Source organism: Acomys russatus, chromosome 25, assembly GCF_903995435.1.
Source record: "Acomys russatus chromosome 25, mAcoRus1.1, whole genome shotgun sequence".
Taxonomy (NCBI): Eukaryota; Metazoa; Chordata; class Mammalia; order Rodentia; family Muridae; genus Acomys; species Acomys russatus.
The window spans coordinates 10,576,280-10,592,828 of NC_067161.1; the positions used below are offsets into that span (position 1 = coordinate 10,576,280).

At 40.4% G+C, this 16,549-nt stretch overlaps 1 protein-coding gene across 3 annotated transcripts; it reads right to left on the minus strand.

Annotated features, from left to right (window-relative positions):
* Nucleotides 1-1,847: 1,847 nt before the first annotated feature.
* On the minus strand, nucleotides 1,848-5,592 carry LOC127208169 (olfactory receptor 1361-like). 3 transcript variants are annotated; one of them, XM_051167553.1, is made up of 2 exons: nucleotides 2,483-3,393; nucleotides 1,848-1,878 (listed from the first exon to the last, which is right to left on the minus strand). In XM_051167553.1, exons 1-2 carry the CDS (start codon nucleotides 3,391-3,393, stop codon nucleotides 1,848-1,850), a joined length of 942 nt encoding a protein of 313 aa, XP_051023510.1. The 3 variants fall into 3 exon arrangements, with proteins under 3 accessions (XP_051023510.1, XP_051023509.1, XP_051023511.1); XM_051167552.1 differs by lacking the exon at nucleotides 1,848-1,878 and adding an exon at nucleotides 5,582-5,592 and having other exon boundaries at nucleotides 2,452-3,382; XM_051167554.1 differs by lacking the exon at nucleotides 1,848-1,878 and having other exon boundaries at nucleotides 2,452-3,396.
* Between the last annotated feature and the right edge of the window lie 10,957 nt (nucleotides 5,593-16,549).

Below are 16,549 nucleotides of genomic sequence, written 5' to 3' on the forward strand. Positions count from 1 at the left end.
CCTTATGCAAAGGGAGAATAGGATCATAGAATGGATTTTCCTAGCAAATAAACAAAGTAAAAAATAGAAGACATACATAGAAAAAATTTTCTGAATTGATTCCAAAGGGAAGAATAAGATTGGGAAAACTGTCAGGGACAGACCCGGTGGAAATTATAATGCCTCTTAGTAATTCTGAAATTATTATGGGTAATTAATGAAGACTGGCAAAGGGCTTGTAGTAACTATTTGGAGAAATTAATAAAGATACTCAAAAAGCAAACATGTACAGTTTATAAAAAGAACTAATTGGATCCTTGCAAGTATTGTAAAGAGGACGCCTATACCAGGGCACTCACCTGGATATGGCTGGTTATAAGTCTGATATATCGACTAAGGTGATCAAAAGCCCATTTACCTCAGTTCAAAAATTAGAATTGTATGCAATCCTTATGGTGCTGTTAAAATTTCTTGAATCTCTTAACATAATTACTGACTCTCAATATGCAGAAAGGGTTGTTCTGCATATGGAAACTGCTGAATTTACTCCTGATAACTCAGAATTAACTACATTATTTATGGAACTGCAACTGGTCATCAGAAATAGAAACAATTCCTTGCATATTACTCATATTCCATCCCATACAGCATTACCAGGTCCATTGGCACAAGGAAATGAAGAAATTGACCAATTATTAATAGGAAATGTGTTTGAAGCCTCAAATTTTCATGAAAAAACATGTTAACAGTAAGAGTTTGAAGAAAAGACTATCACTTGGCAACAAGCCTGAGAAATAATTAATAGGTGTCCTACATGTTCCTTGCATAATCTGGCAGATGGATGTGTTTCACTTTGCAGAATTTGGAAAGGTGAGGTACATGCATCGTACCATCAAAACACATTCAGGCTCTCAATGGGCAACTGCCCTGAGTTCTGAAAGAGCTGATTGTGTGATTACTCATTTATTGGAAATAATGGCAATTATGGGACTACATACACAAATTAAGACGGACAATGCTCCTGCATATCTATCCTTTATGATGAAAAATTCTTTATATATTATAATGTAAAGCACATTACTAGTACCTCACAATCCCACAGGGCAAGCAGTTGTAGAAAGAGCTAATCACACCTTAAAAGAAATGCCTATTAAACAAAAGGGAAGGGTAAAGACCCCCAGGGACCGATTAAATAACGCTTTGTTGTCTTTAAATTTTCTAAATGTTGGTTAAGAAGGGACCACAGCAATTGAGAGACATTGGGTTATAGAAAAGACTAAGGAACAAGGACAACCAATACTCTATACGAATTTATCATTGATGGACTGGAAACCTGCAATAGATTTGAGATGGGGACCTGGTTATGTTTTTGTTTCTACAGAGAGTGAAAAAATATGGTTACCAACAAAAGTTATAAAGATTAGATCTGACCAGGAAAGATCTCCTAGTACCTAAAATATGAAGGTGCTTGTAGAGCAAGCGAATCTTAAGGGCTACTTGGCCCATATAACATAACATTCTCCCATACAACTCTTCTGGCCTGATGGTGCACATGCAGGCAGAGCACTGTGTACTTTGTACACCTTGCACATAGTCTGAATGGACTGGGTTATGTACTTGATACCTGATGATCCTGTATATATGTATATTTATGTATGTGGTTCTTATTTTTGCCTATTTTTTATTTATCTATTTTTTTTTAATAGAAAGGGAGATGTGTGGAAGGAATGTGATGTTGCCTTAGACTGGGTCCAAGGTGAAAGTAATCTTGGGTGGTTTGACCCCACTGATTCCCCACTGAGATAAACATCTGTGAAGAGCCATTTTGGGCCAGGAATTAAGGACAAGGGCTAGAGAGTCCTGCTGGGCTATTGTACTGCAAAACAACGACCATGGATGGGAGGAGGTAAGCAGAGGAGAGACTGGGCTTCCAGCAGGAAGGTGCAGGGTGGGGGTGGGAGAGGAGATGAGCTCCTCAGCCACTGCTGTTCTTCCAGAGGACCCAAATGTGGTGTCCAGGACCCACACTGGATGATACACAGGCACCTGTAATTCCAGCTCCAGAGAATCCTCTTCTGGTCTCTTTGGACACCCACATACATGAGGTAAACAGAGAAAGAGAGAAAGAGAGAGAGAGAGAGAGAGAGAGAGAGAGAGAGAGAGAGAGATGCAAACACATGTGTATGCACACAGGCACGCACCCATTTTAAATCTTTAAAAAAGAATTCTATATATTTTGACGCAAGTCTGGATTAAGCCTGGCCCCTGTACATGCTAGGTAAGCATCCTACAACTGAGCTGCATCTTCAACTCTTTCCACTGGTCACATCTTTAGTCTGTAACCTAGATTTTTATTTTCCCAAGAGAAATAGAAGATGAGTTCCTAACAAAAACAAACATGCTGACTTTCACACAATAAAATAAAAATGACGTTCTGGGAAATTACTTCTTTTCATGATTTTGTTTTTCGACTTACTGAGTAGACAAAAACGCCCTGGTGAGCACTTTCCTTAAAGCCCCTTTCAGGTCCCTGTTCCTCAGGCTATAGATGAAAGGGTTCAGCATGGGGGTCACCACTGTGTACATCACGGCAGATGCTGTGTTCCTCGCAGCTGAGTGAGAGGATGAGGGACTGAAATACAGGGATATGATGGTGCCATAGAAGAGGCAGACCATGGCCAGGTGGGAGCCGCACGTGGAGAAGGCTTTCCATCTTCCCCTCGCGGATGAGACTCTCAGGACAGCACAAGCAATTAGCATATAAGACACGAGGATGCAGACAAATGGGGCTATCATTATCAGCCCTGCAACATAAAGAATCATCAGCTCATTGAGGTGCGTGTCCGAGCAGGACAGCTTCAGCAGGGGAGTTATTTCACAGAAGAATTGGGGAATGATGTTGTCCCCACAGAATGAGAGTCGCGCCATGAGCAGGGTGTGCAGCAGAGCGTTCAGGCTGGCAGTGACCCACGACCCAGCCACCATCAGGACACAGAGCTGCTGGGTCATCTTTGTTGTGTAGTGTAAGGGGTGGCATATGGCCACATACCGGTCATAGGCCATCACAGCCAGCAGGAAATTGTCCATGACAGCAAAGACACAGAGAAAATAAATTTGCATAAGACATTCAGAGACGGAAATGGCCTGACTCCCAAGGACGTGGTCGGCCAGTACCTTGGGGACGGTGGTGGAGGAGAAGCAGACATCCACGAAGGACAGGTTGCTGAGGAAGAAGTACATGGGGCTGTGCAGGCGGGAGTCTGTACTGATGGCCAGGATGATGAGCAGGTTCCCCAGGACGGTGGCCAGGTACATGATGAGGAAGATCAGGAAGAGGAGCTGCTGCTGCTGGGGCTGCCTGGAGAGGCCCAGGAGGAAGAACTCGGAGATGCTGGTCTGGTTGCTGCCTCTCATGAGTCCGAGCCCAGCTACAAAGAAGAGACGCAGAAAGCTAGGAACTAAGGGGTTTGAATGCAACAAATAGTATTACAGACAGTTGCCATGTTATAAAAAACAAACAATCAAGCAAAAACTTGCATTAGGGCTTTGGAGATGTTTCAACAATTAAAATGCCCAGCTAATCTCCCAGAGGGAGCAGGTTCAACATCCAGCACCCACGTAAAATAGCAATAGTGTACAGCCCTTTCCCATTGTCCTCTTCTGGCCTCCATGGGCACTGCATCAGTCAGTATACATACATTCAGCTAAAACACTCATAGACATAAAGTTTTTTTTTCTTTAATTAAAAAACAAAGTAAGCTGAAAACAGTGGTTCAAAGAGTCAGAGGCAGGTGGACCTCTATGAATTTGAGACCAGCTTGGTGTACAAAGTGAGTCCAGGACAACCAAGGCCACACAGAGAAACCTTGTTTCAAAAAGCCAGACCAAACCAAATAAAACAAAACAAAACAACAACAACAAAATCCCAAAGAACAAAAGTATATACTTTTTTTAAAAGCCTGCGTTCGATTTGTTGAGTCAGGATCTACCCACGGGGCTCAAACTCTCACCTTCCAACTTTCAGTCCTACATGCTTCTGGTCCCACCAAATTCCCCCTAGTGCCTCATTGAGTACAACATAAAACACGTATGGGTGAACTGCAACATGTTGCAGTCGGGTAATTGTGTTTACTGAACAAACCCGACAACGTGTGTCTGACTCCAAACACTTATAAAGGGGGAAGGAGAGCCAGCTTCACAGAGTCCTTGTCCTCCACATATCCGTGTTGGCATGTGTTTGCCCACACACAATAATACAAACATTGTCTTAATGCAACACGGCCTCTTCCTGAAATCACAGACATCTCTGCTGACTGTTCCTGCCTTATTTTCAGTCCTTAGCAGCTCATAGGAAAAAAAAAAAAAAAGCAGGGGCCAGAGAGATGGCACAACATGTAAAGACTCTTATGCCAAGCCTGAAGACCTGAGCCCAAACCCCCCGGAATCCACATCTCTCTCTCTCTCTCTCTCTCTCTCTCTCTCTCTCTCTCTCTCTCTCTCTCTCTCTCTCTCTCTCTCTCACACACACACACACACACACACACACACAAAGTGACATGAACTTTCAAAAAAACGTAATGAGAAATAGATAGTTACTGTTTGTTTAACTCAAACTATGCATCATGTGCTCACAAAGCATTGCCATCTGCTCTTTGCCATGAGTTTTGGTAAAGAAACTGGCATCTGTGCTGTGATTACAATACCTGACAGGTCAGTGCTGTACCTGCCCCATGTACTGTACCTAACTTGGAGGTGCCCGGCAACGGTGCCTTTAGTCTAAGGATGGGAAAGGGTCAGAGTCCCAGGAGGGTTCTCAGCAAGTGAAGAAGTGCATGGACTTCATCCTAGTCCTGTGAGCATCAGAGAGGTCTGGGGGCTCGGGCAGCTGTTTACTGAAGCTTCCTTCCCACTAGGCTAGAGTCCCAGAGCATCTCATTAAAGACAGGCAGACAGTAATTGTCCTGCTTAGCTCCTGGTCTCTGTGGACCAACAATGAGGAATAAGTAAAACACCTTACTCCTGGGTCAGAGCTTGGGGAAAAAGCAATCTGGGGGGAGAAAGTCCCAGAGAAAAATTTCCGAGAACGTCCTCACCTCAGTGACCTAAGCCTGTAGGTTTGCAGTTATTCCAGATTCTTCTCCTGTGACACAGAGACTGGCGGTATCACAGCACTGCTTGGGGCGTGTCCCTCTTTGCCTTCCTATCTGATTGTTTACTGCAGAGGACTTATGGCGCATTTCCAAGTGGAAAGATAGGAGGCAAGACTAGAATAGATGGAATTAGGATTGAGGCTGATCCTTAAAGAACTTGGTGTAAGACAAAATGAAGAAGAAAAATGGAAGGATATGTGGCCAGCCATGACTGAAATCTTCCATGTACCAAAGGGAGCCTTCCTTTAGGCTGTTATCCCAGCCAGATTCTGTAGATCTCTGAGGAGCCTTTTTAGATTTACTTATTTTACTTTATATGTATAAATGTTTGCTTGCATGCACGTATTTGTGCTTTTTTTGGGCCCTTGGAAGTGGGTTTAGGGAGAATTGTCAGCCATGATGTGGTGCTGGGAATTGACCCCAGGTTCTTTGCAAGAACAAGTGCTCCTAACCCCTGAGTCATCTCTCTAGGCCTGATCTCTGAGATTTTTTTAAGACTGTCTGTCTGTCTGTCTGTCTATCGATCTATCTAATCTGAATTGTTTGTTTCTAGCTATTTATTACCTGTTCAAGCTAGGAAATTTATTTTTGTAATTAAACAAGTATCCAACATGACCCTGAGTTTGATTGCCTGACTAGTAATTTGCATTTCTTTTTCAATTTGTTTTCTGAGAAAGGGTTTCTCTGTGTAGTAGCTCTGGCTTTCATGGAACTCTCCTTGTAGGCTAGGCTGGCCTTGAACTCACAGAGATGCCTGCCTCTGCCTCCCAAGTTTAAAGGCATGCACCACCACTCCTGGCTTTGCATTTTTAATTATCCTGAACAGTTCATAATACCAGATTTCTAAAGGACTAGAGTTTAGCATTACACTTTAAGGAATTACACAGGTACAATGCCTAACCATGTTGTAGCAAAATGTAATCTTAAATCTTTATTAACATACAAATACCTGTACCAATATAAGAGTTTTGGCTTATTAATGGTCTTTGGTCTACAAGTAGGCTCAATAGTATACCCCTTTGCTTATCATTCCCTTAGACAACCTCCTTAAAATGACATGAAACATCTGTCACACAAAGAATGACCAAAACCATTCACCCCATCTCTAAGGAATGGGGTGTAGTTCTCCAAAAAATTGCTTTCTGCTGGTTTTGAGTGTCCTTTTCTTTCTGAGGGCCCCAAGAAATTTGGAGTATTGGCAAGCATTAAGAAAGCTATATACAACATTTGCTATCCAGTCTTTGCAAGCTGAGGAAGTCCAGGGTTTAACTAAAGTCTTGACTGGTATAGTCTGTGATGTTGTTCGATCTAGGTAGCCATTTTGAAATTGGCCCAGATGCAGATTTTTGAGGAAACAGTTATTGAGGCTATCTATGAAGTAGAATCACTTGGCCTACTAGTGTGTGTGTGTGTGTGTGTGTGTGTGTGTGTGTGTGTGTGTGTGTGTGTCTGGTCCTCTTGCTCTGCAAACATTTAAACTTTCAAAGTTATTATACATTTCTGCCTTAATATATGTATGGAATGTGCAGTGAAACCAGTTCAGTTAAAGATCATTCTCTGTTGTTTGTTCAACCACGTAAGGCATTTGTATTTCTTTATAAGTTATTTTGGACTACATAACCAAACTGTAATATGAATTTTTATCTGTGGTGTGATAAGCACTGAGGATTTTGTAGCCAAAGATTTATTGGCCATGCATAGTTGAAGTCCTGGCTGGAGACATTTTTTTATGTCTCCACCAGTCTCAGAGCTATTCCCATGTACAAAGTTCGGCAGTTACATTACCTGTCTTGGTTGGTCTTCTTGATTTCTTTCCTTCTGTCTTCAGCCAAGATCTTCAGGAGGTTGCCCCCTGTCAATTCTGATTTTTATCAGTTTGGATGAAATCCACAGTTTTACTTTTCCTGTATAAACAAATACAAACACCCTTCCCCAGCTTATCATATTTCCTAACTTTCTTGATCCATTTCATCAGTATAAAATGTAAGGGCTCTAGAAATTGTGGCTCCTTTTACTATATAAGGGAGAACCCAACTAGTGCTTTTAATAAACTGGAAGTCATTTGCTTTGGGGATATTTTTTGTTAATCTTGCCCCCCAAAAATTACTGGAAGCCCTTTGCCAATGTTTATTCTTTGTCCATAGTGAGGCAATTTCAGCATTAGTAAAAGGTACCATAATTTCTGCTGGGTCTATTCTTGCTAATTGATGAACTCTCATTTTTCCTTTCAGAATCAATTCTGAAACATTTTCTATATAAGTTTTTAATATCTCTTCTAAGATGTGATCGTTTCTCTGCATAAGAATTTCTTCGCCTTTAATCCCAGCACTCGGGGAGGTAGAGGCAGGTGGATCGCTGTGAGTTTGAGGCCAGCCTGGTCTACAAAGTGAGTCCAGGACAGCCAAGGCTACACAGAGAAACCCTGTCTCGAAAAAAAAAAAAAAGAAAGAAAAAGAATTCCTTTGGGAAAATGAGTAGAAGACAAGATAACTAAAATACAGGCCATCTTTGGATCAGGATGATTTATATGTGCATCTTCAAATTTCTTTTCTACCTGAGTCAATTCCTTTTTAGGCTCAGGTGATAGTTTTCTTGGACATTTTAAGTTTGTAATGTTTGAAATAAATTAATTAGATACTTCATGCTTAATCCAATTGTAGGGCTTATTTAAGGTCTCCCGACACTTTTTGAAAATCATTAAAAGTTATTAATTCATCTCTCCTGATTTGTACCTTCGTGGTCAAAATTTTTGTAAATATATCTTATATTCTTGATAGTTAATAGAATCTCCTTGTTGTATTTTTTCAAGAGCAATTTGTAATCCCCAATAAGACAAAACGTTTTTATTTTATCAAACATTTTTCTAAGGTATTTGTATGTGTATCAGCCAGTAAGATATCATCCATATAATGTTAATTATAGATTGAGGAAATTGCTTACAAATTATTCCTAGTGGCTGTTGTACAAAATATCGACATAGGTCGGACTACTCAATATTCCTTGTGACAAGAGTATCCAATGGTACATTTTAGTTGGCATACAGTACTTAAATGTGGGCGCTGTGAAAGCAAATCTTTCTCTATCTTATTCTTGTTAATGAAATGTGAAAAAGCAATTGTTTAAATTAATCGTTATGATAAGCCATTCCTTATGTAACAAGGAAGGCAATGGGATTCCAGATTGTAAAGAACCCATTGGGTGAAAAAATTGTATTAATTGGTCTTAGATCTGTCAACATCCTACATTTGCCAGATTTCTATTTGATGACAAGTACAGGAGAATTCCGAGGGCTGGTGGGTTCTTCTATATGTTGAATCTCCAATTGCTCTTGGACTAACTGTCTAGTGCTTAAAATTCCTTGTTTGTCAAAGACCATTGCTCAGTCTAAACAGGTTGTTCAGTCAACCACCTCAATCATAAGGCCACTGGTGTTTTATCAGCGGTGACTCCCCCAGGTAAAGTTGAAGAGTCTGTCTCTGCTGTATCCTGTTTATGAACTGCCTGGAAAGTCTGTAAGTGTCTTTGAGAACATTTTTTAAACTTCTTTATCAGGAGCATCTTCTATTTTATAGTTTGAATCCAAAATTGAAGGAATGTTAATCCATGTTTCCTACTGTTGCAAATACCTTCCCCATAAATCCATGGCTATATTAGCCACACATGGCCTTTGTCTTCCTATTAGACCTTCTAGCCCTATACATTTAAGTCATTTCCTACTTTGTTTCACCCGGGATAAAGTCCCAACTCCTTGAAATTGAATATCTTACCTCCTGAAGAGGCCATCTGGATGGGGAAAATGTTGGTGACGTTATAGGAACATCTGCCTCGGTGTCTAGCATTCCTTCTATTTCAATATTTTTTATAAACACCTTTAGTTTTGGCCTCTGACCAGCTATAGAAATTTGCCAAAATATGTTTATTGGCTCCTTCTGGGATTTTTGTTTTATCTATAAAACTTGCTCTGACCTGGATATCTGGGTTTTTAAGTCTAGCTTCAGAGCAATGTTGTTTAATTGTTTTTTGGATGAGTATCTGCATTGTTACCCTGAAACAGCTGATTTGAATTTGGTATTGAGGCCTGCAAGAGGCACCCCATTCCCCCACCCCCACCCCGGGCATTTTTTGACAAGGTATTCCTTTTGTCTTTTGTTGATCTACATTGATTGGCCTAGTGTCAGCCTTTGCCATATTTTTTGCATATTCCAGAAAGCATAGGCCCACTTTCAGAAGTAATTAGGTCCTCTTTATAAATTTTATGAAATTATCTTGTACGGCATAATTAAGACATTTGAGAGTTTGAATTTTCTAAAAATCTTTAGAGATCACTTCTATTAAATTTACATCATATGAATGACATCCAATGTCAACCATATTTCTAATCTGGTCACCTACTGATGCTAATTTTGTGTTTAATGACCTTATCACATTTTTGCATTCGGCATTGGCATTTTTGAAAGCTAAAGACTCAATTAGTGCTTTCCTAGCTACTGGATCTGATACACTTTTATCAACAGCTGAAGTCAATCTCATTAAAATCAGTGATTGTTTCTTTTGGACCTTGCGTAATTGGAGTAAACAGTTCAGATCTTTTTCTGCTTCTTCAACTTTGTTTCAATCATTACTGCTGCTGTGCAACATAATGCCAAAGTTTCCTCATCGTATATGATTTGCATCTGTACCTCAGCATATGGACCTTCATCTATTAGGTGATCTCGAGTGAGACTAATGCCTTTGGCCCTATTTTTCTGTGCTATCTTCTCTCTACCATGAGTGACACTGTAACTGGGGACCAGGTTCTTATATTGCTCTTGTCATAGCTTTCCAGTCTTGGGGAATTACTTATTTTGAACAGCCCACAAATTTAGTATTTGTTCCATGAATGGTGAATGCATTCCATACTTTGTTACACTGTTTAAACATTTTTTTTTTTTCAGATACAGCACATCTACGGTTTGCCACCCACATTGTTCATAGCCTTGCAGAATTTTGGCACCTGCTGGTATTTGCTATACACTAACCAGACAAGCTAACAATCTCTGGATGACTTTGTTGAATCTCATAAAATGGTGGTGCATTAGGCTCTGGCTTAATTTTTTCTGTCTCTTTCTTAACACCTTTTAATTTTTTTTTCTATTTTTTTCTCCGAAGCCTGTCTTGATTTTTCATATTTTTATTCTTATAACTCTATTATTTTAGCATTTTATTCATATTTATTTACAATGTTTTACCTTTCCTTCTAATGTTTGCTTCCATATCTCTATTATCTTAGTATTTATAATTTTTGCTAACTTTTCTCCTAGTTTTTGTCTCTATTTCTCATATTTCTCTTTTTCTTCCTAATTTTTAATTATAATTTTTCTCTAGCTTTTCTTCTCAGGCCTTTTTAAAGTAAGGCACAGAAAACCATTATGATGACCAAGATAAGGGTGACCACCATGGTGCTACTCATGATTGTTAATGTGTCCATCTCAATTATGTCTTTCTCTTTTGTTCCTATCTTTGAACAATTTAGAAGAGCATTACATAAAATCCAAAGGAAAAAAAAATGTTATTGTGCCTTTCACTTTTATGTGTCTGTTTTCTTTAAATTTGTCAATTTTAAGTTATTTTTATTTATTAAATGTTCATACTCAGTCTCCTTCCTCTTTTAACATTAAAATATAGTTTTAAATATTTTTTAACCTAGTCAGAAGTTTTGTTGTTTCGAATTTCTTCTTGTTCTCTCTCAGTCTGTGCCTGGCTCCTGTTTCCAGAGTTTGAGTAACTACACCATGTCTTTATTTTTCCCACAGGGAAAGGTGTTTCTGCCTCCCTCATGGTTCCTGACCACACCCTCACTCTGGGAAGTTGCTGGATTCATAAGTGTTTGCTCCTCAGGCCAGCATAGCCTCCTCCCTTGGCTAGGAAATTGTATCTGGCTCTGAGAACCTTAAATGTGTTGAAGAGCCAGGTTTTCTTTTGTTTGTTTCTTTGGTTTGGGTTGGGTTTGGGAGGGGATTTTTTTGTTCGGTTGGGTTTTTTGGTTTTTGTTGTTGTTTTTTCATTCAGCAGGGGACTCTTAAAAGAGGCCTCTGCTTTGCCTCACTGTGTTTTGTTTGTTTGTTTGTTTGTTTTTGGTTTTCTGCAGCTACTGTGGACCTTGCTGCTCTAGGAAGGTTTAATCCAGGAGGTGTCAGTTCCTGCCTTAGAAACTGTGGTTGCTAAGTAACTGGGTTTTGTTTTATTTTTTTTCCTTAATGGACAGAACTTAGAAACTGCTCTGTACCCAGGGAGTACCTGTTTTTGTCCAAGTTTACATTCTATGTAAGTTTTTGCTACACTTGGTATGACAAAACGCTAGTGGTTATTTTTAAATTGTATTGCAGTTTTTCTCTTAACCTAGCTAATACCAAATAATTGATACTGGACTATTATATTGATTTAACAAGTTCAAGGCCCAACAACTGAGCAGCATTAACCTATTTTAACCCTCCAAGCTAATCTGGCTGTCTTCCAGCCAAAATTCCCAAGATACTTGCATTTTATGGCCTTTTCTTCTCCAGCTATTTTCTACGATGTCTCCTGGACCTCTCCTTATGGCTGCACCCCACTTCCTTTTTCTCTCTCCTCCTGCCTTGTCTGGCAGGAAGTCTAGACTATACTCTCCCCTGCTGAGTCATTAGCTGCTCAGCTTCTTTATCGACATATCAGGGAACAATTAGGTAGCAATGTTTACCCAACACTGAGACAGGAGAGTCTCAGAACAAGGACCACAACCAGAAATCAGCATTTGAAACTTTACCCAGTGCACAATAACATTATGCCTACAAAGAATTCTCAACTTCATATGGAAAAAAAAAAAAACCTAGGATAGATAAAGAACTTCTGGGAATATCACCATGCCTGATTTCAAGCTCTACTACAGAGCTATAGTAATAAAAATCACATGGTATTGACATAAAAACAGACAGGTAGATAAAGGAAGCCAGAATTATACAATAGAAAAAAAGAAACTATCTTCAGTGAATGGTGCTGGTCTAACTGGATGATTACATGTAGAAGAATGTAAATAAATCCATATCTATCACCCTGAACAAGACTCAAGTCCAAATGGATCAAAGACTTCAACATAAAACCAGATACACTGAATCTGATAGAAAAGAAAGTAGAGAGTAGCTTTGAATGCATTGTCACAAGAGACAACTTCCTGAACAGAACATTAATAGTGTAGGCACTAAGATCGACAATTAATAAATCAGACTTCATGAAACTGAAAAGCTTCTTTAAGACAAAGGACACCACCAATAGGACAAAACGGCAGCCTACAGAATGGGAAAAGACCTTCACCAAACCCACATCTGACAGAGAGCTAATTTCCAAAAGTTATATATAACTCAAGAAACTAGACATAAAAAAATAATAATAACAATAATAATAATAATCCAAGTTTTAAAATGTGGTACAGAGCTAAACAGAGAATTCTCAACAGAGGAATCCCAAAAGGTGGAGAACACTTGAAGAAATATTCAATAAACTGGGAGTGGTGGTGCATGCCTGTAATCCCAGCTCTCCGGAGGCAAAGGCAGGTGGATCTCTGTGAGTTCAAGGCTAGCCGAGTCCAAGACAGCCAAGGCTACACAGAGAAACCCTGTCTTGAAAAGCATGTTTATAGCTTGATAAAAGTAATTTCTAATAAAGAGGTTTTAGAAAACTTTGGACACTAGGGAAGGACTCACTGTGAGAGGACAGTGGAATACTTTCTCCAAGACTGTCAAATACAAAAGGACTGTGCTACGTACATGTAACTTGTACCTCATGATTCTATATATATGTATATTTATGTATATAGTTCTTCTTTTTGCCTATTTTTTTATTTTTATCTTTTTAATAGAAAAGGGGTACGTGTGTAGAGAATGTAATCTTGCCTTAGTCTGGGCCCAAGGTGAAAACAGTCTTGGGATGCACTGAGACTTTGTCTCTACAAACTGATAAACATCTTAGGATGGACTCAGAGGGGGAAATAGATTTTGGGCGGGGTATTGTATTGCCAAAAGATCATTGATTAAGAGGAGGAAGCTGGGAGAAGGAAGAGAGAGACAGAGAGAGAGAGAGAGAGAGAGACAGAGAGAGAGACACACAGAGAGAGACAGAGAGAAACAGAGAGAGAGAGACAGAGAGAGAGGGAGACAGAGAGAGAGAGAAGAGGAGGAGGAGGGAAGGAGGGAAGAAGGGAGGAAGGGAGAGAGGGAGGGCCGGAGGGGGGGAGGGTAGGAGGGAGGGAGGAGCAGCTCGTGGAGTTGGAGCTCAGTGGAGACCTCCAGGTTTGGTCCGTGGACGGTGTGGCTTCTTCTGCCAGAGAAAGGATCTGCGACACTCCTGATAATACACCAGGGGAATTGTCCCTCGGAACTGACACCCAGAAGGTTTCATTTTTGTTCTTCTTAATCTCCTTTCCCTCCTATTTAGGGTAGTCGGGTTGTAAGGGAGGTACATGCCTTTAATAAATCCCTAATAAAGTAGAACTGTTAAGGAATCGGAGCCAACAGTGAGTCAACAGGGTCTCATACTGGGACTCCAAAGGCTTGGCATCCCTCTTGAGTGTGGTCCATGTGGGTAATAACAGCTTTGCCAATTGTCCATGGGTCAATTGTCCTCGGAGTCCTCCAGAGGCAATGCCTATGTCAAAATACACATTTACTCAGGGCTTGACTCACTCTGGGCTTCCTCCAACCCTACAAGTAATGATTCTTTATTTTCCTTTTTCCAGTCCCTGACAATTACCTTCTACTTCCAACCATGAGTCTGAACTGCTGTAAGTACCTCTCATAACGGGAATGATGTAGGATTTGTCTTTTTGTGATTGGTTTATTTTCCTTACCAAAGTGCCCTCAGGGTCATTCATTTTGTAGCACATCAGAATTCTCTCTTCAAGGCTCAGTAATATTACACTATATGTATGTACCATAGTTTGTTTATTCATTAGTGGACATTGTGTATAGTGTGTGTGTGTGTGTGTGTGTGTGTGTGTGTGTGTGCGTGTGTGTGTGCGTGTGGTGCACAACATGCCCCAGTATCATAGCACTCATGTAGACATCAGAGCATAACCCCAGACATGGACCATTGCTTTCTATCTTGCTTGAGACAAAGTCTCTTATTGTTTGATACTGTGTATTTCAGACTCGCTAGCCAGGACCTCTGGGGATTCTCCTGTCTCCACCTCTCACCTCACTGCAGGAGCACTGTGACTACAGACTTGCAATGCTTAAACCAGCTTTGGATGTTTTATAGGGATCCAAACTTAGGTCCTCAGCTTAACAAACGCTTTAGCCACAGAGCTACCTCTGAAGCCAACCGAGATAGTAAATTATTATTATTATTATTATTATTATTATTATTATTATTATTATTATTATTATAAGAAAACACACATATGAACATGCCTTTGAGACTGTGCTTTCAGATGTGATTAAGCCTTGGAGTTACTGATTGGATCATTCAATACTTCCATTTGTTTCGAAGACCAACCGTAGTATTTTTCATGGTGGCTTTGTGATGTGCCACTGTTCTGTCATGTCATTATTTTTAACATACTCCACTGTACCTATTTCTTTTATGTCCTGTCTAACACTCAGTGTTTTATATGGCCATATGAAGAATACAGGGTAGTTCTGTATTATTTATTTTCTGATGTGCTGCTGTAAGTCTTAACAATCATAATGAACAATAAAGATGCTTTCATTTCCAAAAAAAAAAAAAAAAAGCTTTCATTTTCTTTTCACTTTTTTGTGAATATATGGGTGGGTTGGGGTGAGCATGCCCATGACTGAGGGAGACACATGCACATGATTGTCATGCCTAGATCAACTTTCTTTGTCTCCTTCCATCACCCTCAAACTTGGTTTTAAAGATTCTCCATCTGGTCCGGCCTGGTGGCACATGCCTTTAAGCCCAGCACTCGGGAGTCAGAGGCAGGCAGATTGCTGTGAGTTCAAGGCAGCCTGGTCTACAAAGTGAGCCCAAGACAGCCCAGGCTACACAGAGAAACCCTGTCTCAGAACAAAAATAACAATAACAAAGATTCTCCACTTGTCTCCACCTCTCTACCAGAGCACTTTGACAGATGCATGACACTGTGCCTGGCTTTTACATGGATTGTAAAAGATCCTGGAACTTGTGTGGCAGACAGTTCATTGACTCCCTTCCCTAATGCACCACCCCCAAAGTTTTTATTTTCAAAAAATGGAATAAAAACCAACCTTCCCTAATACTCAGCATTGTGTTCTATTATAGAGCATGTTATAATTATTTTGGATGCAATAGCAATTTTTCTCAAAATGCAGTTTGTAAAGCCTCTTGCCCACTCAGTAAAAATTAAAAGAGGGCACCCATCTATTCACTTATTCATCAAAACTAGATCTTTTATATAACTTGTGTCAGGATCCCAGCTTTGCTTGGGGCACCCAAGGTACACATGTCACCTACAGCAGGTTAGAGGGTCTCCCATGCACAGTGGCTCCAGAGACTTCCTTGGGAGTGGGGAAAGAAAGGGGACAGCTGTCTTAACCTAAAAGCCTCTAAAGAGTGGGATAATTTCCATTTTGTGGCAGTGGTAGGGACGTGCCCAAGAAGAGGAAGGCAGACATCTTAGGCACCTGGGTAGCACCTGGGGAACTTTGTGCTGGAACTCGAAGGCACACCTTATGCTGAGTATGCCTCATAAGCTAGAGATAATTAGTTAACAAGACACTAAAGCACAGCCGGTGTAAATATGATTCCATGTGAAGCCCAGGGCCAGCCAGCCCAGCGAGCAGGAGGCGTTAAGCCTGAGAGAGGCCAATGACCACTCTGCCCCCGCCCATACAGGACTTCAGATTCAGTTTTACTATTTACCAACCCCCAAAACACACGAGAAACCCAGTCCTAGTCAGACATTCAGATTTAGTGGGATTGAAGTTAGGCCAGGCACTGATAATTGCATTTTCAAGGTTTCCTCGTGAGACTAACACGCTGCCAGGGCTGAGAAAATGACTGCTTTGCATCCTGAGAGCCACTTTCAAAAGGGAAATGAGAAAAATTTTGTGAACCAGAGGCTTCCAAAGTGATCATCACATTTTCACTGGGAAAGGAAAAACTAACTGGCATTCTTCTCCTTTTGGTTTGCGGTGCTGGAGAGAAACATGGCACTCTATGTGCTAGGTAAGCCTGTTGCCACTAAGCTGAAGCGCCAGCTGAATGCAAGTGTCACTGTTTGCTAAACACCCTTAGAACAGAGTGATTGTTTTTATACAGTAAGAGGAGTGGGTTTACTCTATTTCAGGAAATACTCTCAATAAAAGATTGCACCACATCCATGAGGTGGATTGACTTGCTTAAGAGTGATACATAGAAAACAAACAAACAAACAAACAAAAAGAGTGATACATAGACGCAGTATACATCCG

Bases quoted from the DNA above. Each gene is read 5' to 3' on its own strand.
- LOC127208169 (XM_051167553.1), bottom strand. From the start codon at position 3,393: ATGAGAGGCAGCAACCAGACCAGCATCTCCGAGTTCTTCCTCCTGGGC. The intron at 1,879-2,482 runs GCTCACCAGGGC...CTTACCTCCTCC, and splicing joins AAAGGGGCTTTAAGGAAAGT to CATCCATGGTCGTTGTTTTG.